A 25,599-nucleotide genomic window follows, 5' to 3' on the forward strand; every position below is an offset into this window, starting at 1 on the left:
ATGTACTGTATAGCCCTGTTGTTTCATGCTCTTGTCAATTGTAAACAAACACAAAGCGGAGATCTGTTTAGTACGTAAATAAGAGGCGTGATTGCCTCAGTTGTGCTACGGTTGGCAGTGTCAGCGAGTCAGTGACAGAGATGTCTTTTTAGTTGGATAAAGTCAGACCCTCTTATGCTTAGGCTTTGTCTTTTCTTTGATTTTGGACTTCGGACACGGATGCTCTCACATTAGTTACCATGTAAATGGGACCTAATTGCTATCTATTTTACACATTCATTCGCTGTCATTTAATCTCGGGTAAAACACCCTTTATTTGTTATTATGAGAATATAACTTTACCTGTATATTTGTGCAATTTTATTCACATTTCTGAATACTGTCACTGGTTTAATTGTGTCCATCTTGGCTCAGGTCACGCCTACCTGCTCATCTAACGCTATCTTTCAGTGCTCTTGCAAGGATTGTTTTTCGGAGCGCTGACTTTAAGTCAATAATTTCCTATGGCGAAGAGGAAGTTAGACATTATGCTAATCTAACATGACGCAAGAGTCACAACGGGACACTGTGTTTTTCAATACAGACAGCAGGAGGTGCTGCAGGTGCTGCATTTACCATTGTCCTTGGCTACTAAGTAACTAACACGGCAGCCTCTGGAGGAGTGCCAACCCCCATGTAATATAATTTAATGATAATTAGACCTACGATTGTATTCAAAACATACTGTTGGTCTTTAAGAACACATTTATTTGCAAGTTTTTTACATTTATAATCATTTAATTGATTCCTTTTGAATGAAAAACGGTCTGAATCTTACAGTGTCCTTTTAAAATGACTGCAGGCACCATTGAAGTCTTCAGTTTTAGCATCTCAAAATCTCTTTTTTTCCACATATTGGAGTTCAAGGATTTCTGAAGAGGACAGAGCAAGTTTGAGAACATTTATTATCACCAATACTTGTGCCACGTATTTTTCAACACCACACTCCTAAGATGCATGCCTTTGTAAACCTGACATTACTTAGTTTCTTACTTTTATGTAGAGAAAATCGTAGGACAGAATTGACCTCTATATATTCTTCTGAATATAACATTCAATAAGAAGTAATAGCTTCCTGAGGTGTTTAAGTAATGTGATAATCATAGATAGATGTGAAGTCATGAGGACCATAAACGCTACAGTACATGGTGCAAAGAGAGAAAGCTACAGCAGCTCCTGTATTTTTCTTAAACCAAATATCAAGCGTGCAGTATTTTTTTTTTAAATAGCTTCACACATTTTTTGACATTTGAAGTGTTGAAACATGGACAGGAGTACTGTAAGATTATTGCATTACCAACCCAAGAAACTGCTTGAAAAATCACTGCTGTGCTGTTGTCAAAAGACAGAAAACTGAACAGGTTGTCCACTGCCAGTACTCCTCGCTCACTGAGAGAAGCCTGCACGGAAACCTGTTAGCTTATACGCTCTCTGCTGGCTAGCAGCTTTTTGGCATGGAGAGCATCGCAATGACCTGGTGAGATGCTGTATATTCCAGCCACCCAAAGTTTTTACGCCGATATATATTTGCAACTCAGTTGTGTTATGTTGATAGAAGAATGCTGCATAATAAGGTAACATTCGTTATTTAGTGGGGCTTGGTTTCGTACTTTTAAAGTGGACACGAACTCAGCATTTGACTGTGGCCACGGCATGACTTTTCAGAATTATGAATCTTCATTTGACTGTGTAAATGAGTCGGTTTTATCAAATCATTCGAAGTTGATAGGATTAAAATGTTCCTTTCTGTGGCGTGCCAAGTTTAGAAGCCATTCATTTTTACTTTACAGGAACTTGGTAAAATGTTGCATGCACAATAGCAGTTAACAAGGTTACTGCTCAGTTAAACTAGTTACTTGTTTTTCAAATCCTGTATAAGAAATTGCTAAAAAGTGGATGAAAGACTGGATGAAGACATTTTTTCATTTCAATCCAATCAATAATGGATAGTACAGTATTTGCCAAGGCAGCTCATACAAATGTGGTGCCATAATAGTCTTGAAAATAAACAACAATATTCGACGGAAACATCCAATTTGGGTCATGATTTCTCTTTGTTTTTTGACCCCTCGGATATTCTCTCTTGCTCTCTTTCCATTTCTTTTTGCTTCTCCCGCTTTTTCTCTTCCTTGGCCTCCTTGTATTTCCACACAGGAGGCTCCAGGTAGCCCATCTGTCTTTTTTTCTTCTTCTCTTTCTTCGGAGTAGGCTCGCCAGATTTGGTCACTTCAATTTTTGGAACACAGCCTGAGGGGAAGATGCTGTTCCTGTGCGCCATGCTGCGGGGAATAAAGCCTCTAATGCCCCCAGGTGGCGCGCTATCTCTGCGCTCTGCATGCTGGCAGCAGGAAGTCAGGGATACGGAGGCGACTGATGCAGCGCTGAGAGGAGAGCCGGTTAAGGAGCAGTTGCTGTGAGAAACTATGCATTCCTCTAGCTCCTTGCTGCTGTGCATTTCAAGTAGTTCGGGCACAGCAAAGCGCCGCTTCCCAATTTCCGGGGGGCTGCTGGGACACAGTGGATGGCAAGCAGTGGCTACAAGTGGGCTGTGGATGCTTGTGGTCATACGCACCATGTGGTCCAGGACCCCGTTGCCTTGGGCGTCCTTAGGGAAGCTGAACGAGTAGCTGTCCTTGATGCGCTGCCGCAATTTCTCTCCTGAGGTTTTGGTGGCAGTGGCCTTTGCCACCAGTTGTTTGAGCTCCGGCCACTCAGGTGTGTAGCGGTCACAAAACTGTTCAGCAACAGGACGAGCTTGCAGATAGTGTATTCTGTGCAATGTCTGAACTCTTCCTGTCTTCAAGACCCAATCTTTCAAACCACGACCTTGAACATGGTCCTTTGCATTCATATCAGCACCTGTGCATGACAAATATGGAAGGTCTCAAATCAAATATTAGTGCTTTAAGGATATGTTTACTACTGTCATTTGCTACTTCACCACAGTGGCCCGTGGAGACCACAATTTCTTCACACTTTTAGGTTTGTGGTTCGAATCTTGGCCCTGACCTTCTGTGGAGTTTCCATGTTTCACCCAGAGCTTTAGTCAACGGGTTTTCACTTGTATAGTGCTTTTCCACCTACAAGTTAGCACTGACTCCTCGGACATCTAGTGATGACGCTGCATCAGGAGCAACTGGAATTTGGGCATGTAGCTCAAGTGACACTTCAACATGGGCAAAAGGGTTGGAGATCAAATTCATTACCTCTGTATTTTTTTTCTGGAAAATACGTCATCGTCCCACATGAACAAAAATCTACATTGTTCATAAATGTGATAGCTCGGTTGCCCGGGACTTTAGCTGGGATAAGGCTCCAGCACATCGGCAGAATGGATGGATCGATGTAACGTCGTACAGTTGTACATTGGATTATTTCCCCCGGCACACCTAATGGGTCACGGAACACCGGTTGGGTATCAGTGCTTTACCTTACCATGCATGAGAAGGGCCGACACACAGTCCTCTCTGCCCTGCAGGCCTGCCTTGATGAGGGCGGTAAACCCACGAGGATCCCTGGCCTCAGTGTCCACACCAGGGTAGTAGTTCAGGATGTAGTTTACAATAGCAGTGAAGCCTGGAGAAAGAAAACATAGGACTGAATGTAAGCTTGATTTCTTTTTGTGCTATCTCAATTGCGGAAGAACATACCAGCCTGGGCTGCAATCATGAGTGCAGAGTTGCCATCATTGTCCTGGTGGTTTATGTCTATTAGAGGGCATACATGCAGCGTGGTGACGATGTCCACAAAGCCTTTGCTCACAGCCACCATCAGACCACTCTGACAGGCAACAATGTATACAAACTATAAACAGGATGGCTTCCGAAAGTGTACGCCCTCATTCCTTTAAATATTGCATGCAATTATATATTATGTGTAAACGACATGAATGATACAAGACAGCATTTAGTGACTTACATAACATTGAGTAAAGTTAAGCTTTTTTCTTTCCGTTAACAGTTATTGTGTTGGAGTTGATTGCAATGTTTCTCACCCTGCCGTTAATGTCCAATTCCATAGCCTCTTCCTTTGTAATGCCTCTCTCCAATATTCGTTGCAGTGAGATGGGATCATTGCGAGCGCATGCCTCATAAAGAGTTTTAGGAGGCTCTGCATACTTGGCATCTCTTTCAAAATGAGGAAACACCGAGTCATCAGAGAGGTCACTTCCAGAGTTTGAATCATCCAGGTTCATCTCATAATCCTCCGATGAGGGCGTACCCAAGTGGGGGTCGTCACACGTTGCGGCCATGAGCCCCACCGATTCCCAGCCCCTTCTGCCGGGATCACAGCCGCCTTCTGCGTGCCATTCTTATCTGGAACGCAAAGATACGCAGTAGGACACAAATATTACTTCCTTGTATGGCTTTTTGATTAATTGTAACGTAAAGTATCCTTCAAAGCAGTCGGAAAATGCGCAACTCCTTACACAAAGGATTTTTTCCATTGGCCAATTTTCATATCAGTGATTTCATCACCTTGAAATAAAATTTTCTGTTTGGCTTCAATGATAATAATAGATTATCTTTGTCGTCATTGTGTTACAGGTGACTTGTGAGGCCCTGACCGAGGCCGAAAGTGGATGAGACGCTCCACCCCGCTTCAACCCCATTTATCTGTAAGTCTGATTTACTTGAAGCATAAGCTGCCTGTACTGTACAGCGGCCTTTTGCCAGCGTTGTTAAACGCACCCAGACTGTTGCTGGTTGGAAGGGGAGAATGGGTGAATACTTGCAAAAACATAATCATAATTGTGACTCTGACCAGTCTAGGAATCAATGTGGATGTATTTTGGCTGTTCCTCTAAATGGGTTCCCTTTTCTTGTTGTAATGGTCTAGAAATGAATTACTGTATTTTTTTATTTTTTTATTTTTTTTACACTACCGGTAGATCTGATAGCAATGAACTTCCTGAAACATGTATCAGCCTATCTCAGGCAACTTACTTATTTTAGATAAATAATTACAATAATGGCCCAGTAAATAAACGACATATTGGAGCCAAAGGTTGCTTTTCAGGATGTTAGTCGCTGCTAGCCTCAAAGTGTCAATTTTAACAACTGCAGCAAAACACCGACAGGCGTTTCAGCTTCTGCCGCGTCATCAGACACCAACAGTCTTGGTGGGGTATTGTGAGTCAGATTGACCAGCCCTCAGCCATGATGCTAAGTGACATGTGGTAGGTCTGCTAATAACTCCTCCAGCCAGCCTGATGGCAGAAAGGGGTGAGTCAGTGCAGAATCAGTGCCTGAAGGGGTCTTATATTTGAGATTTTCACGGTGCCTTTATTTGCATATACATAGTGTGCTTGTTTGCCTGTTTGCCTGTATCCCAAACGCAAACGTTTTGATAAGGACTCGTACTTTCAAATCGATGCACGTTATTTATTTATTTATTTATTTATTTATTTATTTATTTTTTACATCAAAATATGAATCATCCTTTATCTACTCTTTTATTCAACAAAACTTAATGAGTTACAAACATTTTTGACAACGTCCAACACGTTTATTTTGATCTTGCGGGAAACAACGGCAATTGAGAAACAAAGCTTTGTTTTCATAAATGCTGTTAAAGCTGTGAGCCTCACCGCATATGGTAACGATGGTCAAGTAGATGACTACTAGATCATTGTCACGACCATGCTTCAGGGAGCAATATCATAATAAAATCATCCCAATGCTGAACGTTTCATACATTACTTGATATCTTGATATTTATTTTGAAGCATTGTTTGGCTTCCTTTACAACCGTGACACCAGACAGATTTACTCTGTGACATGCTACAAATGAACTTCATAGTGCACATGCCACATACTACTTATAATAATTAATTGCTACAGTATTCACTCCAGATAAACAAAGTGCAAATGGATAATTAATATGGTAATTTATTCACGTGTAGCAACTGGCTGATATTACTTCCGTGAATGCGTGAGGGATCAGCAGGAGACAAAATCACTGCAAGAAGTCGGTAAATTTAGCGACAACGTGTTCAAAATATTATTTTGAATTATCTTAAAGTTATTAGCCCGCAGCGGGGATAAAGCAGATAGGATTAATGGAGATAAATGAAATCCAAGCTAGCTAGGCATCATAAGTCTGTCTTCAATTTATGCTAAGTTAGCTAACGTTATTTCTTGTGTCAAGACAACCATATTCATTTGCTGTACAAGCTGTTGGGGGAATTTGGAGTGAGTTTCAACAGCATGAAACATAACGCTGCTTATGGCGTGTTTGCGCTGCGTTGATAATTTTGAATAAGCTTGTGTTAGTTGACAGATTTTTCCTCTGGAAAAGCGAAAAGTGTCTGGCCAGCGAGATGATTTTGTAAAGTATAAAAATGAGATGAAATTTTTAATAAATGAAAAGCTTGAAATGCTTTATTACCACTAGTAGCGTTAATATTTTACGATGGGTTAGGGTACGATGTGCTTCTTTTACTTTGGACAGTATTAAAAAAGAAGAGTAATAAATTTGAAGTTGTTGTTTTAAAGTTATATAAATATATACCATAATTTTATTGGCCTGGCCCACTTTGGAATAGATTTTCCTCCATGCACCCCACAAGCTTAAACGAGTTGGCACCTTTGATTTTGGATGTTGCAGTGGTTCTCAAATGGTCCACCTTCAGGAGGAAAACATTTTTACCTTGTCATCAAGTTGTGGGCCAAATTTTGAAACCATTCAAATTCATTTCACATAAAACTTGTACAGTAGAGTTGTTTTGTCCTTACAAAGATTCTGGGATCTGTTTTTCTTTTTCTTTTTCTTTTTCACCGCCCCCGCCCTCTAAAATGCCTTCTAAAAAGTGCTTTTTTGGCCCAAAGAAAGCACTGGGCTAAAACCAAGTAAACTCAGCAAATTATTTTTAGTATCAGTGTGACAAGTCAAATAATACACAATCAGGTACCAATGAGCCACAAAGTAAAGAAGCGAAAACGAAACACTTCAGAAGCTTGAGAAGAGGAATAAAACAAACATGTTGAAACTAAACAACCACGCAAATAAGATATGGATACGATATAGCACAGGTTGCAAACTCAAGGCCCGGGGGCCAAATCCGGCCCGCCACGTCATTTTATGTGGCCCGTGAAAGCAAATCATGTAAGTTTCCATGACCCTTGCGAAACTCGGTTCCAAAACTTTAGCTTGTCGTGTATAATGAAAAATAAAGTTGAGAATTTTTATTTTGTCCTGTAATATAAACAATAAAAGAACAAACTAGAATGCTTTACTTCTGATTTCAAAACAATTAAGCCATCAATTTGCTGGGTACGGTAATAATACTATGAGATCGTTTGAGATTGACTTGGTTTCCTCAACATATCGGCCCAATGAAGGAAGTTCTCGCTACAAAATGGCCCGCAACAAAAATGAGTTTGACACATCTGTGATATAGTGTGTGGGACTAGTCGCTGTACTTTTTCTTTCTTTCTTTCTTTCTTTCTTTCTTTCTTTCTTTCTTTCTTTCTTTCTTTCTTTCTTTCTTTCTTTCTTTCTTTCTTTCTTTCTTTCTTTCTTTCTTTCTTTCTTTCTTTCTTTCTTAAAATATTATGTTACAATTGATAATGTTTTAACAACAATACCTGGCGGTATCGATCAAAATTGCACCTGCTACTAGTGGTTTTAAGACATCTTTACGATTAAATCCCTTTTTACCCTTGAACTCCAAGCAAACATGTCAAGCAGAACATCTATGGAACAAATGTTTAAAGGTTTTTTTCTTGAAATGTAACTTCTATTGTGGCTTCAACTTCCTGCCAGGCGGGACCTTCCGCTTCCCCTCTCTACTGTACAAGCTCCCTTCAGCTTCCAAACATAACCCATGCCTTCTTCATTCTGATACACAAATGTAAATTATTTCCCTTGTCATCAAATAAAACATACTATATGCAGGAGCAACAATTCTCACCACAAATGAATTAATCCATAGAAAGTCCTCTTCTTTTCTCTCTGTTTTGGCAAACAAAACCCCATCTCGTTGCCTTTAACTCCTTGTCTTTTTAAGAAACCGGTTAGGCTTAAGTTCCCCAAACTGTCTGTTGCTCGAGTCTGCCCCCTCACTCCATCTCTTGTAATGGCCGGTTAGGTTGTCTTTCCTTCTTACAGGTCACAGAGGTTGTACGGTCCTAAATCAGGCAGCATGCTCTGTCCCACTCATCCTGATTACAGAAGATTTGGAGATTAAGCAAATGAATACAGACAGCGGGAATCGTTGCTTCTCTCGCAGTCTGCTGAGGTAGTCTAGTAACCCCACCCCCACCGCTCCCCTCTTTCTCGTTCTCGCTCATTTTTCTCACATGTTTCTAAAGCTCTCTCAGACCATCGACAGCCACCTCGGCCCGTCTGTTGTGTCATCAGTGCAAATCTCACACTTTCCTGCTCTGCGACTGAATCACAGGCACTTGCCAGCTCAACATGGTCACGGGAGTCACAAGGGTCTTGGTTCGGTTTCCCATGCGCATCCATTTGGGACAAACAAACACACCACTGATGTTGCGCTAATCCAGAGGGCCGTGGCTGGTAATTGTTCCCATGACAGAGATGACACGCAAACACACATGCATGGAAACGCATGCACATTCTGTAGTACACACCCTCACAGTAAAACACATTATGGGGCGTAACCAGTTTTTCCAAATTTTCAGTGGGGTGGTGATAGTAACACAGCATCTCACTGGGGAGTGGCTGTTATAGACATCCGCATGCATATATGCACAAGTTTGCATGCACATATATACATTGACATACTCGATACCTCGATAGATTTTTTTTTTTTTACCATCTTTAATCAGGGTTCAATGAAATAATATGCACACATATCCAGAAGTTAGCTCAACACACTCTTAAGAAACAAAAAGAAAAGTATGGCAGAATCTAATTTTTTAATACGGGCATTTTGATTGTGGGCCCGATCCCATAATTTACTGATATTTAATGCACTGCTTTGCTAGCTCACAGTCATTTTGTGTGATCATTTGATATTGACATTGACACCATTTTGAAAAGCAAGTAGCACGCTCAAAACTTACCCTCACTTGTAAAAATAGTGAGCATCGATGTTCACTCAACAGGTTAATATAGACCACAATGTATTGCCAGCAGGAACAATTAAAAGCTGCAAGCAAACTTTAGCACAAGTGCAAACATCTAAGCGATGCAGGACTTATACACCGTGGAAATACATTTATTTAATTGAAAATGTGTACAATAAACAAAATAAAGTATAATTTAAAATAAATATTTGTTATTCACAATAAATAGTTGATCTTAAGGAGCTGGTGCTTCATAACATATGGTGGTCACTGGGGACAACGGCAACCATGAGCTGACTTGTTTGTCGATGAGGGGGGTGGCGGTGCGTGGAAAGTCTGGGCCCACTTCAATGGCTGTTCGGGAATATCCATCCTGAAATTCCCTGATTGTCATGGGATGTGTGATGAGGTGCAAGTACTGAGCTGGCTGTCTGAATCGCAAAACACATTCAAGGAACTACGATATTGTGCTAAATATAGTGCAAGCGTATACAGTGTAGTGAATACCGGGTTAGGGCAGGGGAGTCAAACTCATTTTGCCTAAGGGGCCGCGTGGAGGAAAATCAATCCTCAAGCGGGCTGGCCATTTTTCCATTTGTTCAAAAAAATATGTAGATCTTTTTTATAAGACATAACAAATCCATTCATCCATGTTCTATGGCCACTTATCCTCACAAGGGTTGCGGATTTGCTAGTGCCTATCCCAGCTGTCTATGGGCAGTAGGCTGAGGACACCCTGAACTGGTCGCCAGCCAATCGCGGGAGACGGACGGACAAACAACCGTTCACGGACCCGATCACACCTAAAGGCAATTTAGAGTGCACCTGAAATGCGTGTTTCTCGGCACATGATAAATAAACAGTCAAATACAGTGAAAGATATGAATGAAAAATATCCAGAGGATGGAAAAGGCCCCAGTCAAGTCTGAGTCATTCATAGTAGTATACTGCAAACCCGAATGTTCAAAATAATTAAATAAATTGAGTTGTTTAAACTCAAAGTTCTACTAACTTATAATAAAATGTGTTTGTGTAACTTGGTCATACCTTTGAGTAACTTTTTAACCAATTTCAACAATTTGTGTATTAGGTAACCTTAACTTAAAATCATAGCTTCAGCACAATTAATATAATTAGGTCATAAAAATGAACACGGCCACTTTTCTCTGTTGCTTCAACATTACTGCACCGTACATATTTCCTGTTAATAAGGTCATAGTGTGATGAGAGATGATGCAAAAGCACATAACATGCAAAAGCACGTAACAGAACAGCACCGTCGGAGTAAATGTAATTACATTGTATGCAGATAGGAACCTGTAGATGTGAAGATTGAAGTGAACTGCCAAGTGGCCTGAGTTGGGCTCTCATTGAATCGATTAGATGTGCAAGATTCATAATTAAATTACAGTAATCCTTTTTTACTGTATATAGCACTGGCTAAAATGCTAAGAAATCTCTTGGTGCTTCACCAAGTAAAAAAAAAAACAAAACAAAAAACAATCATAAGTAAATGGCAAAGACACAAAACCAATAGCAACAGGGGAATAAGGGGAATAAAGTTCTTAATTTTCAAAGTTTCGGTTACTTATTCCCATGAATTGAAAACTAAAAAAGGGCTGGCCCAGTGGGTAGCACGCCTGCCCCACAGTCAAGGGACCAGAGTTTATGTGGTGTTTGCATCTTCTCCCCGAACCTGCGTGGGCTTTTTCCCCACATTGGATGAACAACGGTTGTTCATCAAGCAAGCGACTCTAGTGATGATATGCAACTACAGATGTGTAGTTGCTTAAGACCTAAAGTCAAATTAACTGAACATGATGAGTTTTCACAGCTGACATCTTTAAGTCATGTAAATTAAAATGTTTGAGTTGAATATATGAGCATTTTTAACAGAAATCAGGTGTTTCGAATAATCCGTTTTTAAAAAGTCTGTATTTTTAAGATCTTGAACTAAAAAATTTGGAGGCAATTGATTGCCTGATTTTTTTTTAATGAGTTCTGGTAATATATCGCTGTCTGGTGGCAGCCAAGTGATACAGACCAGAAGGAGCCTCAGTGAATGAACTGTTTCACTGCCAACGACTACTATAGATGAAAATTCCATTTTAGTTGGACCGGCAGTAAATGTTTTGGTTGGGATGGACAAACTGTTTAGTTCTTAACATCATATTTATGTTATTAGTAAATGTTTTTCTAAATGTCATTATTACAGAGAGCCATTTTCCCTATTTAAAAGCAAGTTACATTTTTGTTATTTTTTGGGGGGAGCCTGTAATGGAATTGTCATTCAAATCAATTGTGCAAAGAAAGGTACATTGAGAAAGTTGTATTTTTGAGTCACAAGTTTGGCCATTTTTTAAATAACCTATTTTGTTCCTTTTTATCAAGCTGTCAGACCACCAGAAATCTTGTTTTAGATCGAAACCGCTGGGTTGTTTTTGCCTAAAGGTTACACCAACAATTCAGCACACTTTTTGAATATAGTAAATGGTAATTCTCATTGAAGACCACCTCAAGATTGACATTTTTTTCTTTTCCAACCTGTGGTTTGTCCAATTTTGGGCGTCAACGCGGCCTGCTTATGCTTTGGAGCCACTGACTGAACGGGGACAAGAACATCACATTAACAAGCTGATTCAGGGCATCAAGGCCTCAATTACATGCTGTCAGAGGGTGCATGTAAACAGATTAACCCTGCTGTGTTATCTAGTGACCTTGCCCATGCTCCTGTGGTTGTGCAACACTTCCGCTCCTATTGGGGAGCACATCTGCCTCGCTGAGATCAAACAGTGAAATGCAGTACTTGTCAGTGAATCATGCTTATCTGGTGTGTTCAGAGTACTATCAGCAAAGGTGGCAAAAGTATCCATACTTTGCACTTCAGTAAGTAAGGTACAGCCTCTGGGAGTACCTAAATACAAATGTCAGAATTATTTTTTTGACAATCTATTAAATACAGTGCCTGTTTTGATTATGCTTGACAAGAAAAAGAATAAGTGACTGGACATAGCTTTGCCGCAAGTCTGAAATTTTGAAAATCAGGACTTCACTGGCATCTGGTTACGCACATGAGCCTCCGAGTTCCCTGCAACAGGTCTGTCACTCTCTGCCCAACAATTTCTGGTTTTATTACCGATGCGACAGAGCAATTTTGAAGGCCAGAAGTTGGAGATTTTTACACTGGCATATATCAAAGTACAGTATTTGTAACTAATCATGCATGAACCTAAGAGCCCCAAAAAGGGAAAGTCGGGTCAAAAATGTTCTTTCCAATAACAGGATCTATGCAGCTAAGCTCAATTAATCTAAATGGGATACTCTGATTGAGATTGCATTCATGAAATATGAATTAAGTGTCAAAATTCACCCGTTTTTATCCATCTCATGGGACGGCCATTTTACCTCTGGCTGCCAACTGAAAATTACATCATAGTGTCTTGAGGCTTATGTAACGGCATTTTGCAACAGTTCATCGTATAAAAATAAAAAATAAAAAAACGCAGAAAACAGATGAGCTGTGATTTTTTTTTGTTTATTTGTATTTTTTTGCATGTTTACCGCAAGATAATTTCCCTCTGGACCACCTCAGATTCCCTAAGTGAAATTTCGGTCCCTGAATGTCCCTGCTCTCAAAAGCCACGTTTTCAACACGCCGTGAATAATTAGACACTTATTGAATTGCTGCTGATCGGAGAAATTACAGATTTTTTGCTTTTGGAGGAGAAAGCATCAGCAATACAATATCACTTATGAGCACTAATGAATAACCTGAGAAAAATTCAAATGAATTCACGTGCGCACAGACGCGCAAATACACGCCCCCTGACCATCCAGCAGAGGTCAGTGTGGGAGAAAAAGACGTCAGTGAGAAGCTTGCGAATCACAGTACTGTTCTAGGTTTGGCCTGCTTAGTGAGCGATTCTGTATACGGTAATGTGCTCAGCTAATATTAGATAGTTGGCACTTTGTCCATGACTGTTACCAGTACTTAACTCGAGACATTTCCATGTAAAAGAATCCCACTCTATTATCGGTTCCTTCGGGAATGAACTGAATGGGAGTTAGTCGATCAGGACAAAAACGTTTAACTGTGCTCATGAGGGACAAGGACATTTAAGGCGACTGTGAAGAAGTTACTACCGAATGAGAAGGAGATGTTTGTGCTAGGCTCAAGGAAACATGACTATAATACTTGGAATAATACAGCAATTTAGAGCGAGCAACTTGATCTGGTCTTGCGTGTATCAGAACACTTTATGTCATTTTACCCAAGAGGTAAGTATGTGTATAGTGTCCTGTTTGGATGAACAGACTTTTGTCTACAATGGAAATTCACACTTGAGAATATGCTAACGTTTCTCACGTCTCATCTCTGGGGTGTCCAAAAGTTTCAGAAGTCCAAAGGATAAATTCAGGGAGACATTCTAAAAACGCAGAACAATTGTGTCAAAACAACGGAACAGTCTTGCAGTAGCACTTTGTGTTCTTCCAAAAAGCAACCGCATCAGCATGGTGTCTACTTGACTCATAAAAAATCTTGGCACACTTTAGGTAATAAAAAAGAAGAATAGAATAGATTTTAATGATTCATAATAAAAGAAAAGATCTATGTAGCTGACTTTTTCACATCTTTGTGGGAAATCGTGTGGCAGTATAACTCTTTACCCTACTACAAGTAAAACAAATACAAACTTACATGTTAATAAAATACATGTTATGAACGTGTTGATCCATTTTCAAGTATGTGTGTATACTTTATATATTTATGGATCCACAGAAATAAATCAACAAAAACACGTTTCCTAAGAAATATGTTTATTTCTCATCCTGAAATATGTGACTCAACATTTCCAAAGGATTTTTGGAAGCATGATAAATAGTCTTCTTGGAAGGAACACATTATTGATAACAGCAGTTAGACTTGAATGTACTTCATGGATTGTGAATGTGGGGAAAAATGACTGAGTCACTAAAGATGAAGAAATATCTTCCAAACCGTCAAAACGTACACATTTCACGAACACTTTTAAACACATGGGCTTCTTCCTACTTTATTTTCCATGGGCTTCCTCCTACTTTATTTTCCATTAAGTCGCATCAAAAAATGGTGAATTTCTCAACAACACTCTTAGCTTGTGGGTATTTAAAAGGATTGAGTATGAATCTTGGTACAATTGATGATGGTATCCTAAATAGATTGGCTTCAGGGTTTCATACCTTATTTGGGGCTCTCCCTACTGCTTAAGGGTTCACACACTCCATGTGTCACTGGCTGAGACTCAGACGCATTTGTGGAGAGTGAGAGAAGCGGTGGAGGTACTGTTCAAAGAAAGGCAGACAGACATGTATCGAAAATTAAGCTATTTTGATTCTCAGCGAGGAATCTATTTAATAACGAGAAGGAGGGGGAAAAGAAGATGAAGATGAAGAGAGGAAAGTGGTGTGGGGGGAGGGGGTGGAGGGGGCGTTGATCTTGTGCAGCCAATAGAGAACTAGCCAGGAGGATTCCAGGCAGGGTGATGAGTCTCAGCTCACCAGTTGGACATTAAGAGAAAGACAGGACAGTTTGTCAGCAAACTTGACAAGAAGCTACGGACACAGAGGGAGACAGAGCAAGGAGGCCTGAATAAATCTTGCATGCGTGTTTGCACAGGAGCTTTTCATGATAGGTTATGCCTGGGCTCACCTCGCACATGTGCTCGGTAGATGGAACAAAAGCTCCCGCGCAAGTTCACTTCCCCTGATCTTCATCTAGAACCGATCGCTCCTTCGCATGAAGTCTGCCGCAAACAGGCTCCATACACTCCCAGACAGAAAAGCTGCAGGAGAAGGAGAAAGTAGAGGATAAAAGGCACACCGAAGGAGGGTGGCGCTTGGTGATTTGGAGGCTAATCTGAGGTGGAAAGAATGAAGGCACTTCAGAAGAATCAGGGACGCACAGACCAGATGTTGGGAGCCATGACTGATATGCTCACTTCTGTGGCATTTCCCAACCAACAGTTGGTGAGTTGGTATCTGGTGGTGGCGCGTGGTTAACATCTTCTTGAGTTTCCTGCAGTTACTTTGGTTTCTTTTGACGTTCCATTAACGCACATTAAAATGCATTCAAATAGCTTTGCGATGCGGGTGTGAATGTGATTAACATGTGTGATTCAATTGATAGGTAATCAGTGGACATAGTCCGGCCCCTTTTGTGGATTTGTCTGATTCATTAGTGAATGCACAATATGCCACTGAGGCAATTCATCGCTTGCATACTTTGCTTATCCCGTTAACTTAATATCATGACTGCAACTCAGCAAAACCTAACTAGAGGGACAAAGAAGGAAGGCTATATGTGCCCTGCTAATATGAGAGAATCAAAAGTGGTACAAAATATGAATTTCTTCATCATGAGAAGCCTTGAATGTGATTTGTCTTTGTCATGGTCTGTCTTTAAATATCGTCTAAGAGAAATCAGGGCATTATTGTGAAGTAAATGGTTTGGAAGGGTGGAGATACCAATGTGGAGAGAACATTTTTCACAGGCAAACATGTCCAAATGTATTTACAAGTATTTCCAACACATTTTCAAAACATTCAAACATACTTGTGATGCATTTGAAAGTACTTATAAAGCTAAATGTTAAACCAGAGTGTTTTTCCCCATAATGGCACATGGCAGAGATCGCAACTTGAGTGATACTCAAGTCACGTGACTCGACTGAAGTCTCAGTCAGGTTGCTATATTTGAGATTTTTGACTTGCTTGACTGGAGACTTGATACCTGACTCGTTCTGACTTAGAGTCGAACTACATGACTTGCATCTTGTTTAATACCGGGAAACCTTCATTTTACCACAGTTTAACTTTTTAGGCAGGTAAGAAAGAAAAAAATCAAATTAGGGGTGTGTTGTTGGAGAGTGAACCCTCCCCATTAATTTCAACACAAACTCAAGGACTCAAGGTTCATCACATTTGTGCAAACCTGACAACCCAGTGAGCACTGCGACACACTTGCTGCTGCTAAGTGGCTACACTGAGTACCGGCATCAGTGGAAGGACCCCCAAGGATTACTATATTCACAAATTGATGACAAGCTGATGACGCAGCATCTGGAGCAACTGGGGGTTCAGTGTCTTGCTCAAGGACACTTCGACTTGGTCTTGATGGTAGGGGGTTCGAACCCACAGCATCTAAGCTGGGAGACGACCACTTTACCACCGAGCTATGCTGCCCCCAATGCGTAGCGAAGTGCACTTTAAAGTAACCGACGTGCATAAAGCCTAGATGCTAACTGCAGAAGTAAATCTCTGTGTTGCTAACACTGAGTTGTGGAGATAAAAAGGGTGTCTTAATGTTTGCAGTTAAGACAAGTGGCAGACACAGTTATTGGTAATGCCGTGCATGCTGGAGGTCTTCTGCCTTACGGTCAGAAAAAAATGACAAAAGTGTGTCTCTCCCCCCCAGAAGTACTATAAAGATGGTGAGTGATTAGCATGTTGCAGGGAAGCATCTCCTATTTGGACACCTCAAACTGAACAACTACAGATTGTTTGCAGGAACAGGTCATACTGTACCTGTACATTGGCTTGAAAAATACAGTTAGAGAGCTTGTTGTGAAGTTCATGAAAGCCCTCTAATAACTAAATCTATATTTGTTTTTAAGACCATAGTATCACGGTATCAGCCATTTGGACACTAAGTGGTGCATCGAGTTAAATAACAGACCATACAGCTTGACCTTTAGGCAGGGTGGTCTTTGCATATACGGTGCAACTTTATTTTTGTCACTTCTTTAAGTGGGTATGATTACAAACTTGTGATTTTTTGGAGGGGAGTCAATACATTTGTTTGTGACCGTCAATGCAGCACTGTATGTGTCTGCAAAAAAGGTCCATGTAGAAAATGGCGGCACAAGCATGGTTCAGGGGGAGATTCCTTTAAGTTTCAGTTTTTAAGTCGACCTTCCCTAGGTTCTTCTTGGTTGACTTTTTTTTCCCCAGTTCTAGACAAAGGTGTGACCTCAAACTGACATAGCCTTGTGCTCAGAGGAAGTAAAAGCCAAATGTGTTTTTCATTCTTTCTATCTGTGTGTAGTGTGTGCATTGCATACAGTACCTACTAATATCTGTTCATTGTTATATACTAAAATACAATTTTAACAAATGATTGAAGAATTAAACAAACCTTATTTGATTTGGTAATAGAAGTAAAATGTTTTGCAATTTTGGTAAATGTGTCATTGGTTCTAAGTGTTCAGCAACAATAGCCAATAGTTACAAATATGTGCTTTAGCAACAAGAAAAACAAAACAAAAAACCCCGGTAAAACCTCACTTGCCAGTAACCCATCCGTCCGCCCGCCCGTCCATCCATCCATCCATCCATCCATCCATCCATCCATCCATCCATCCATCCATCCATCCATCCATCCATCCATCCATCCATCCATCCATCCATCCATTAACTTTCATGACATAATATGGTTAAGTTCAGGTGCTGCTAGGTTTTAGAGACCAAAACGTCTGTTCATTGGCAATGGACGGACTGCAATGATTTCAATTGAATGGTTACTTATGGAGAAGAGAAGGAAAGCCATGCTGTGCATTATGGAAAAATACAAATACAAGTGTTGATTTTTTTGTTATGTGACCATAATCAGTCTGCACTCTTACCAAGACTTCCTCCAGAAGAGCAGGACACCATCTGACAAAGGCATCTCTGTGTGCAGTTCATAGAGGGTGGTGAGACAGACCTCTCATCAAGCGAAGTGGAAAGGGGGCTTGTCCAATGCCGGTGGGAGGCGGAAGGACAGGACTGTGAGCAGTCAAGCGCAGGAACAGGTAGGACCTGAAAGCTCAACTGAGCGTGACGGTACCTCACATCCCACAATGCTTGACCAAACACTGGCCCTCACCTAACCGGTCTGAATCAACAAAACATTTGTGCATAGCGTTGAGTTTTTATGTGACATTTTGGGCTCTAAAACACCCTACTCAGGCATTCAGTCACTCCACATGAGCTGCAGTCAACTCGAGCGCAACAACGTTCTTATTTTTATTGAATTACTCGCATTTTAAGGTCCCATCATTTATTCACAATTTAATTTTGGAGCTAAGCATACCTGCGATCCAACTATGAATGCCTGACGGTAGTCAAGTGCAGCATTGGTGATTGAAAACCGTTTTTGGTCCGGACGTATCCACTTTGACTATATCCATGTTGTTTTGCTGACATTACCAAATCATCAATGGTTACTTAACACCTGGTTGATACAAATGAGAAATTGGGCATAACAATAATTGTAATACTTGCATGACTCATATGGATTGTAATGGGCATCAATATAAGCAGTAATGACAAGTGAATGTTACTCAATGTAGTGGTGGTCTTTGTTTTTCATTATATTATGTTTCAAAGGGACAAAGATTGTACTGAAAGGAATTATGCTTTGAAGGACATCATTTCAATCATTTATACAAAGACGTTCATTGTTAAACTAAAGATAAACTAATGGAAACAATTACAGTACATATTGTAAGCTTCAAACAACATAGCTCTTTCAGTTAACAAACCTAACAAACCACACCACCTGTTAATATCAGTGTTTCACCTTTGTGCTGGCTAAAAAATCTGCATGTTTGTTGGCACTTGCTCTGTTCATGGAAACGTGCATAATCATTGGGTTACATGTATAAATTCAAGGAACCATACCCTTTACCTTGAACCAAAACACTGTTCATTGCACTTATTCATGAGCTTAGTGTGCGTGCCATTCCTTTTTCCTTGAGTGAAGTGGAACAAAAGGAGTTTTGTTGCTGGATCTGAGTTTGGCTTGGATAGTGTATGTATATACTGTATATGATTTCTGGTGGTGGGACCACATGACTTGGCCACTGTTATGGAAATCAGTGCTTGGTGCATGAAAGAGGTGCAAGGGAGGCAGGGCATGGCAGTAGCTACGTTTACATGCAATCAATATTTGGGTGATGTCAAAATTCTCCGTTTACATGCTTCAGCAAAGGGTTATGCTCATTGTGTTACCCCGATAGAAACACTTATGCACGGATAACGTCATGACACAATTACAGTACATTTTTTCCGATTCCTTCTTTCTAACTGTCATTAAAACACATGATATTTTTGTCTCTCCCCCGTAATAAGGTAATTGGTCTTCCCCTTTCTCCAAAAGCATGGATATTTGTTGCATCTGAATTTTGTCTGAAAAGAAAAGAAAGTTAAAAGAGCATACACAAGATTAGAGAATCAAGTTGATTTAAGAGGCAAATGTTTATTAAATGTTTGTCAGAAATTAGCGTGGACTGCAACAATGAAAATTGACAGCTGGACGATGTCAGAAGTGTCCTGCTCCCATTCAGATCCAGGGAATACGCAATGAAATCTTTCTCTTTATTTCAAGTTGCTTTTTGAGATTGATGGACAGCTAGTCTACATGCTCAGCAATGCGATTTCTGATCAGTCGCACGTTGCCTTTTGTCTGAACAAACTGCATCCCCAACTTTAAGCATCAAGATTTTGATCAAATTCTCCTCTGTAAATGGCCATGCTGATTTAATGATCTCTTTAGCCATTCGCTTGATTGTGATTTGGCTTTTCTGAAGAGTTTTAAGACCTAGTTTTAATTCTTCCACATTCTTTAGCCTCTGATCCATGTCCATATTCTGGTATTTGACGCTTCTTTCATTTCCTGATTCCGCCACACTTTCTTCACACAGAAGACACACAGTTTTTCCAGCTACCTCCGTGAACATGTAATCCGACTCCCACCTTGTTTGAAACCCCCAGTTGTCAGTTTCCACCTTCCTTTTTACCTTTGTTGAGGGGTATCTGAAAGTTGACTTTTGCTGTTATGCCGGCTAATGACTTCTGGTAAAAAATGAAATAAAGCTGCCTCCCGGATCCGGCCTGCAGGCCGTGCCTTTGACAATCGTGCTCTAAGTTAGTATGAGAATAAGTTGCCAATCTTGTACATTTTGTGGGAAAAAAAACAAAAAAACAAATCAGTGATACTTTGCTATCCTAGTAACTCAATTTTTCTTGTGTCGAGGGCCAGTATCCTGCATGCTTGCTAACTTCTTTCTCAAACACCTGATTAAAATAATTAAGATCTTTTCCAAGCTCCTAAAAAGCTTACTAATGATCATTTTGATTAGGTGTGTTGATTAGAGAAAACCAGAAAACATACAGGATACCAACCCTTGAGGACCAGAGTTGGACACCTAATTGTATGCTTTGACCTGACAGTGAGCTCAACTCATTTGCTCAGCATAATATGCAACCTTTAGTCAAGAAGTGAAGGTTGTCCAAGGTTTACTGCCCTAAGGTATATGCACCAAAGATATCAAACATCGATTGAGACATGGTGGTCGAGTGATTGCGCCCTGATACCTGTATCTTTTTTTTTCTCGACAAAGTCAGTTTCCATCAGCTTCTGTGTCATGATGTGTCGGCCGGCGGCTCAGTTGATCATTGAATTAAACACAATACAACAAGCCTGTAAATAATGTTGGCTTTTATTTTAACGTTGGACTCTTCCAGCTAGACAGCAACAACTCGCAATGGCCCTTATTAGTGAGTTCACAACAGCAACACTTTGGTGGAGTGGTGTTACAATAGCTTTATTTTATTTGAAAGTCCTATTTAAAAAACAAAAAACCAAAAACAAAACAAACAAAAAAACTATTTAAATCACCAGTAATTACAGCGAGAACATAAAAGGAGGTCATGAAAGGAGCTATCCTAGTCCTACCATGACTGGTTTGAACAACTGTCACGTACATACAACGTGATCTTTTGACACACTCCAAAACATGTGAGGTAATGTGAACAGAAAATGCATGAAATCATTTACATCAAGTTTTACCAAAGGGTGGGAGAATGCTGATCCTGGAGGCTCCTGGGAATGAACCGGGCATGCGACCTTAAATGGGCAAAGATCAACCTGAAGCTGCACCACATTGAAATAAAAGGGCCAAAAGTCACTTTTGTCTCATACGGGATCTCGTTGGACTTGAGAACTTGTTGATTACTGACTTTTACCCCGGCCACCACGTTCCCAACTTTCTGCCTTGGTTATCATTTGTTGTGATTGACCAAAATGAAACTCGTTGGCCAAAAATTGAGAAATGCTTGGCCGAAACACCAAAAATAAATACTGTACATATACAAATAGCCGACATCGCCTTGCGGTAGCCAATCGGCTTCAGAAAATGTAGCAGCGTTTGGTGCAGGTATGTAAATTAATGATGCAAATTAAACTAACTAATTAACTAACTATATATAAATATATGCTACGGCTCTGAATATTATTCTTGTTCATTGTTGTAACAGCTGTTTAAAGGGGATCAGTATATGCTACAATATTTGAAAAGGGTTATAAGATCATGCTTAATTTTTATTCATATTTTTAAATCAACCACTAGAATTGATGAAAGAAGTGGGTATTTTATATATGATCGCTGGACTGTCCGTTGAATGTCATCGATTGCAATTAGCAATAATGCCCGCCAGTCTTCAAATCGTCGATCCAGTCAGATTAAACCGCTTGAAAAAGCATTTTCTATGATGGCTTTGATGAACAAAATTCACATTTAACCACATGTCATCTCTCACATCCACTACAAGTAAAAAGCAAGGGTAATGTATGAGATAATGCCTTTTTGCAGTAAAAACATCTATTTTTTCATTTCCGGGCTGAGAGCCAATCAGTTTGTGACGTGCCCACTGGTTACTTGCATGGAAAGGCAAAGCAGAATGTTTTTCTCAACTACTCGCACACAAACAACGTAGTAATTCTAAACATTGATTTTTACATTTGGTCTGTACAATGAATGCTCTCAGCATGATTGCGTGCAGTTTGCAGTTCACTTCATGAAACCGTGGCTGAAGTGCATTGACCTCCATGCTTATCGGGTTTTATGAGGGGAAAGTGATGCTCAGTGCAATACATTAAGGACACTTTGTCTCTTAATGGTAACAGTTGCATCCCATTGCTCCAGTATTCAACCAATAATTCCTGGGCGCATGTATGTGTGCTTGTGGCCAATATAGGCTTTGTTTACACTTCGATGCTTTCAATAATATGGCAGTTTAAACATTTTGTCAGAAATTTGAGTGAGGTGACAAACCATTACCAACAGCGACAGGTCACACAGTGTCGACGATTACGATGACAGATTAAAAAGACAGACCAAATCTTGTTTTTCCATTGGTCTTAAGCCGTCGTTTTTGAAATGTCATTCCGCGGTCCCTTTGCAAAACATACTGTCTGCCAAAAAATGCTCACCTCTGGTTATTTGATTAGGTTTTGTAATAATAATAATAATAATAATAATAATAATAATCATAATCATAATCATAATCATAATCATAATCATAATAATCATAATAATGTAAAATATCAATGTAATTTTACCCCATTCTTTTTGAGAAGTCAAAAAGTTTTTATTTTTATTTTTTTCAGTCTGTCAAAAACAGTTTGAAGTGCATCCATTTTCTTGAAAATCAGAGAAGGGGGGGGCTGTCACCCCTATTATTTAAAGGGGCGCTATCATGAAAAGTCAACTTTTTAGAGCTTTTAATGATGCTAAAATAATCATTTGTCACCCTAAATACCCTTCAAATGTTATTTTCCTTCATTGATGCATTTCAAAGCATTTCTTTCTTGTTCTGCACTCTCACACCGGCCCCACCTGGGCAGGTAAATATGACTTGAGTAAAGCTTAAGATGACAGATGAAATTCATACCTCTCCTACACCGCCCCCGTCTATTCCGACCTTATCCACTTGTTTTAGTTTTGTTTTGATTCTGGAGTTGAGGAGGAGAGATTTTGCACAGAGTCAGACAAGTAAACAGCAACTTTGTTTTTGTTATGAATACAGTACTGGGTTCCCACTGGGACGGATTTGATCGAAGGAACGCGTGTCAGCGAGTGTGATCTAGAGACATTATCTCACATTCAAATTTTAGCGAAACGCCTGTTTTTGGCTCCTTCATTCTCTCCATAACTCTCGTGAGGATAAGCGGTCAAGATGATGGGTGGATGGATGTTCCGTGGACGGCATTGTACGACATAGTAAAGCGGTTGTGGCAATCACGTAGTGATAAACACAGCCCGCCAATGAGCCATTTTACTTCCTGTCAGTCGTTTGACCATCAACCACATATAAGAAATAAATGACCAACGTGCCAAACGTAATTTATATGTGTGTATGTATTTAAGTGTGGAAAGTGTAAAAACATTGTGACCTAGGTCATTTAAAAAGACTGTATTACATATTCAGAATTTCTGCAATTTTGATGACAAGAAAGATTCATATTACATCAGAGGACTCATAAATGTGTCTTGTGAACCCTTTCTGTGAAATCTTGTTTAAGCTATTTGCCCCTATTTGTTCATCTATATTCATCTATTTGGCTCTGAATATGACTCGAGCTACCAATGAGGTCACCCGAGATTAAAAAAAAAAAACAACAACAAAAAACTCTGTACTGTAAAACAACAACAAAAAACTCTGTACTGTAACGTTACTCTCGGGCTAAAATCCGCATCATAAATGTCTGTGGCAAAACTTTGCAAAAAATGTGATGCGGAAGTACCAGTCTCCCAAAATCCAATATCCCCTCAGGGATCACGAACTGAAATTTCATAATGTTGACCTGTAGAATTTGGAGTTTTTGTTTTGTCACATAAGTAACAATTGATAAAAAAAAATGTATATTTCCCCCGAAGCAACGCTCATCTAATTCAGCCTTTGCAAATGTTTGCAACCGTACAATTTCTTGAGCAAAATCCCAAAGTATTGCAAATGACCACATAAACAAAGCAAATCCTTTACACACTCTCTTAGTAAGTGTAGATAATATTTTCCAGACTGAGGTTTTGAAGCAGCCAACTCTGCAGGTGGTGCATGTCTCTGAAGTGCAGATCTGCGGCTGCATGTTGGGGGTGAAAGCTACAGAAATACTCACTCCCTGCTGCATGCTTACAATTTCTGCTGCTTCTGTAATTGGGCAAAAACAGCAAGTCGTTCAGGCCTCCAGGACAACAGAGATGGAAACATGACATTGACGCCAGCTCTAACATGGGATGTCAGCCAATGCCGAAAACCTCCCCCTCATGTCGGCACGTCCCAGGATGCTGGTTTTCCTTAATTGGCTTTCAGCTTAGGGATGAAGGAAGAGAAAAAAGAGAGCTGAAGTAGAATAGGCAAGGGAGTAGAAGATGAAAAAAAAAAAGACTGTAAGTGAGCATTTTTTGGCAGAATTTCAGCTGGCCGATGGACTGAGGAGAGTCTAATATCAATGGGGGGTTGGGGATTGACGCTGCGGATAAGAAACTGCATGCGTAACTGCTGAGCGGACACTCTTGCTATGATGATCATATTTGTGTTTATTACATAAAGCACACGTGGAGAATATCACATTGGAAACAAGTATACTTGAAATGGATAGAAGAGTTCTCTGCTTTTAACTGATTTTTCGTCTCTTCAAAGCCAAAATAAATGTGCGCTAAATTTGCACAGAATGGCTCTGATGCCAAAGAAAGCAGAAAATGCATATAAAGTGGCAACGGGTGGAATCTTGTCAGAAATCTAAGTCGGACGCTGGGCCTTGTTTTTGGCGCTTTCAGAAAATAAATGGAGAATAATAATTAGTTAGGAGTTAGTTTGCCACTCTACCTGTTTATATGTCTAATGTATTTAGAAAGTAATTTCTGAGTTCACTAAATCACATTCCTGAGTCCGCCTCTTGCATGTGATCAACTGTCTCATGACCAAATACATTCTACGTGTGCTTATAGAAAAGGTATTTGAATCCACTTTGAATGCGGATGTGTAGCTTCATGGCGGTAGCTCACACATACTGTAAATAAGGTTGAATCCAGCTGAATCATTTGTCGTGTATTGGGCCTTAGTGTTGTGTGTGGTGTGTGTGTGTGCGTGAGTGTGGTGTGTGTGTGACGTGGGACGTGCAGAGAAAAGAAGGCGTGGGGTAGTCAAGGACAGATGAAAGCAGAGACGAAAGGGTGTTTATGGACGCCTCACCTCTCCCACCCCCTTCTAGTTGGGGGGAAGATCATGAACATCTTTTCTGCACAGTTTTTGCATGTACCTTCTTTGCCATTTTTGATGATTGCGTCATGCTACACGACCGATAAGTCCATTTAATTAGTACCGCACGAGTCCATTCCTTGTGAAATGTGTAATGTCCTACGGTAGAGCTTTTATGCGCCGTACTGATGACTAAGTAACCCTACACCAAACATACAGTATTCATGTCTGTTATGCAACAGGTACTATCGCCCCCTACTGGGTGTCTTGCAGTGTCGCACTTTGCCATCTTGTTTTCCAACATAGCAGTCATGACTGCTTACTGCATACAGTACAATAAAAAATAATGCCACGATCTATAAGTCGCTGAGTTTGCATTGCCTAACATTCAGGATATGCAGTACCTTGTTCTTCTCTGATTGTCTGGCTGCCTTTGCTCCAGCTTACCTCATTTGAAAACCTC

At 40.2% G+C, this 25,599-nt stretch overlaps 2 protein-coding genes across 4 annotated transcripts in view; one reads left to right on the top strand and one right to left on the bottom strand.

Annotated features, from left to right (window-relative positions):
* Positions 1–926: 926 nt before the first annotated feature.
* ankrd33aa (ankyrin repeat domain 33Aa) lies at positions 927–8,202 on the bottom strand. Of its 2 annotated transcripts, XM_088404458.1 has the most exons (6): positions 7,955–7,993; positions 4,261–4,355; positions 4,034–4,166; positions 3,690–3,819; positions 3,475–3,615; positions 927–2,898 (listed from the first exon to the last, which is right to left on the bottom strand). In XM_088404458.1, the coding sequence occupies exons 3-6, from the start codon at positions 4,055–4,057 to the stop codon at positions 2,081–2,083; spliced, it is 1,113 nt and encodes a 370-aa protein (XP_088260584.1). In that variant the 5' UTR covers positions 4,058–4,166; positions 4,261–4,355; positions 7,955–7,993; the 3' UTR covers positions 927–2,080. The 2 variants fall into 2 exon arrangements, with proteins under 2 accessions (XP_088260584.1, XP_088260576.1); XM_088404450.1 differs by having other exon boundaries at positions 4,034–4,355; positions 7,955–8,202.
* A 6,437-nt stretch (positions 8,203–14,639) lies between these two features.
* Positions 14,640–25,599, top strand: part of arhgef25a (Rho guanine nucleotide exchange factor 25a) — a 53,329-nt gene continuing 42,369 nt past the window's right edge. For both annotated transcript variants that reach the window (XM_088408689.1, XM_088408690.1), the window contains exons 1-2: positions 14,640–15,083; positions 17,794–17,905. In XM_088408689.1, the coding sequence (XP_088264815.1) occupies positions 14,988–15,083; positions 17,794–17,905 (208 nt within the window). In that variant the 5' untranslated portion in view covers positions 14,640–14,987. The remainder of the gene's footprint in view (positions 15,084–17,793; positions 17,906–25,599) is intronic.

Source organism: Hippichthys cyanospilos, chromosome 2 (genome assembly GCF_059441005.1).
Source record: "Hippichthys cyanospilos isolate Australia breed blue-spotted pipefish chromosome 2, RoL_Hcya_1.0, whole genome shotgun sequence".
Classification (NCBI taxonomy): domain Eukaryota; kingdom Metazoa; phylum Chordata; class Actinopteri; order Syngnathiformes; family Syngnathidae; genus Hippichthys; species Hippichthys cyanospilos.

Bases quoted from the DNA above. Each gene is read 5' to 3' on its own strand.
- ankrd33aa (XM_088404450.1), bottom strand. From the start codon at position 4,291: ATGGCCGCAACGTGTGACGACCCCCACTTGGGTACGCCCTCATCGGAG. The intron at 3,616-3,689 runs GTATGTTCTTCC...TTCTTTCTCCAG, and splicing joins CATGATTGCAGCCCAGGCTG to GCTTCACTGCTATTGTAAAC. The intron at 2,899-3,474 runs GTAAGGTAAAGC...TGTCATGCACAG, and splicing joins GTCGGCCCTTCTCATGCATG to GTGCTGATATGAATGCAAAG.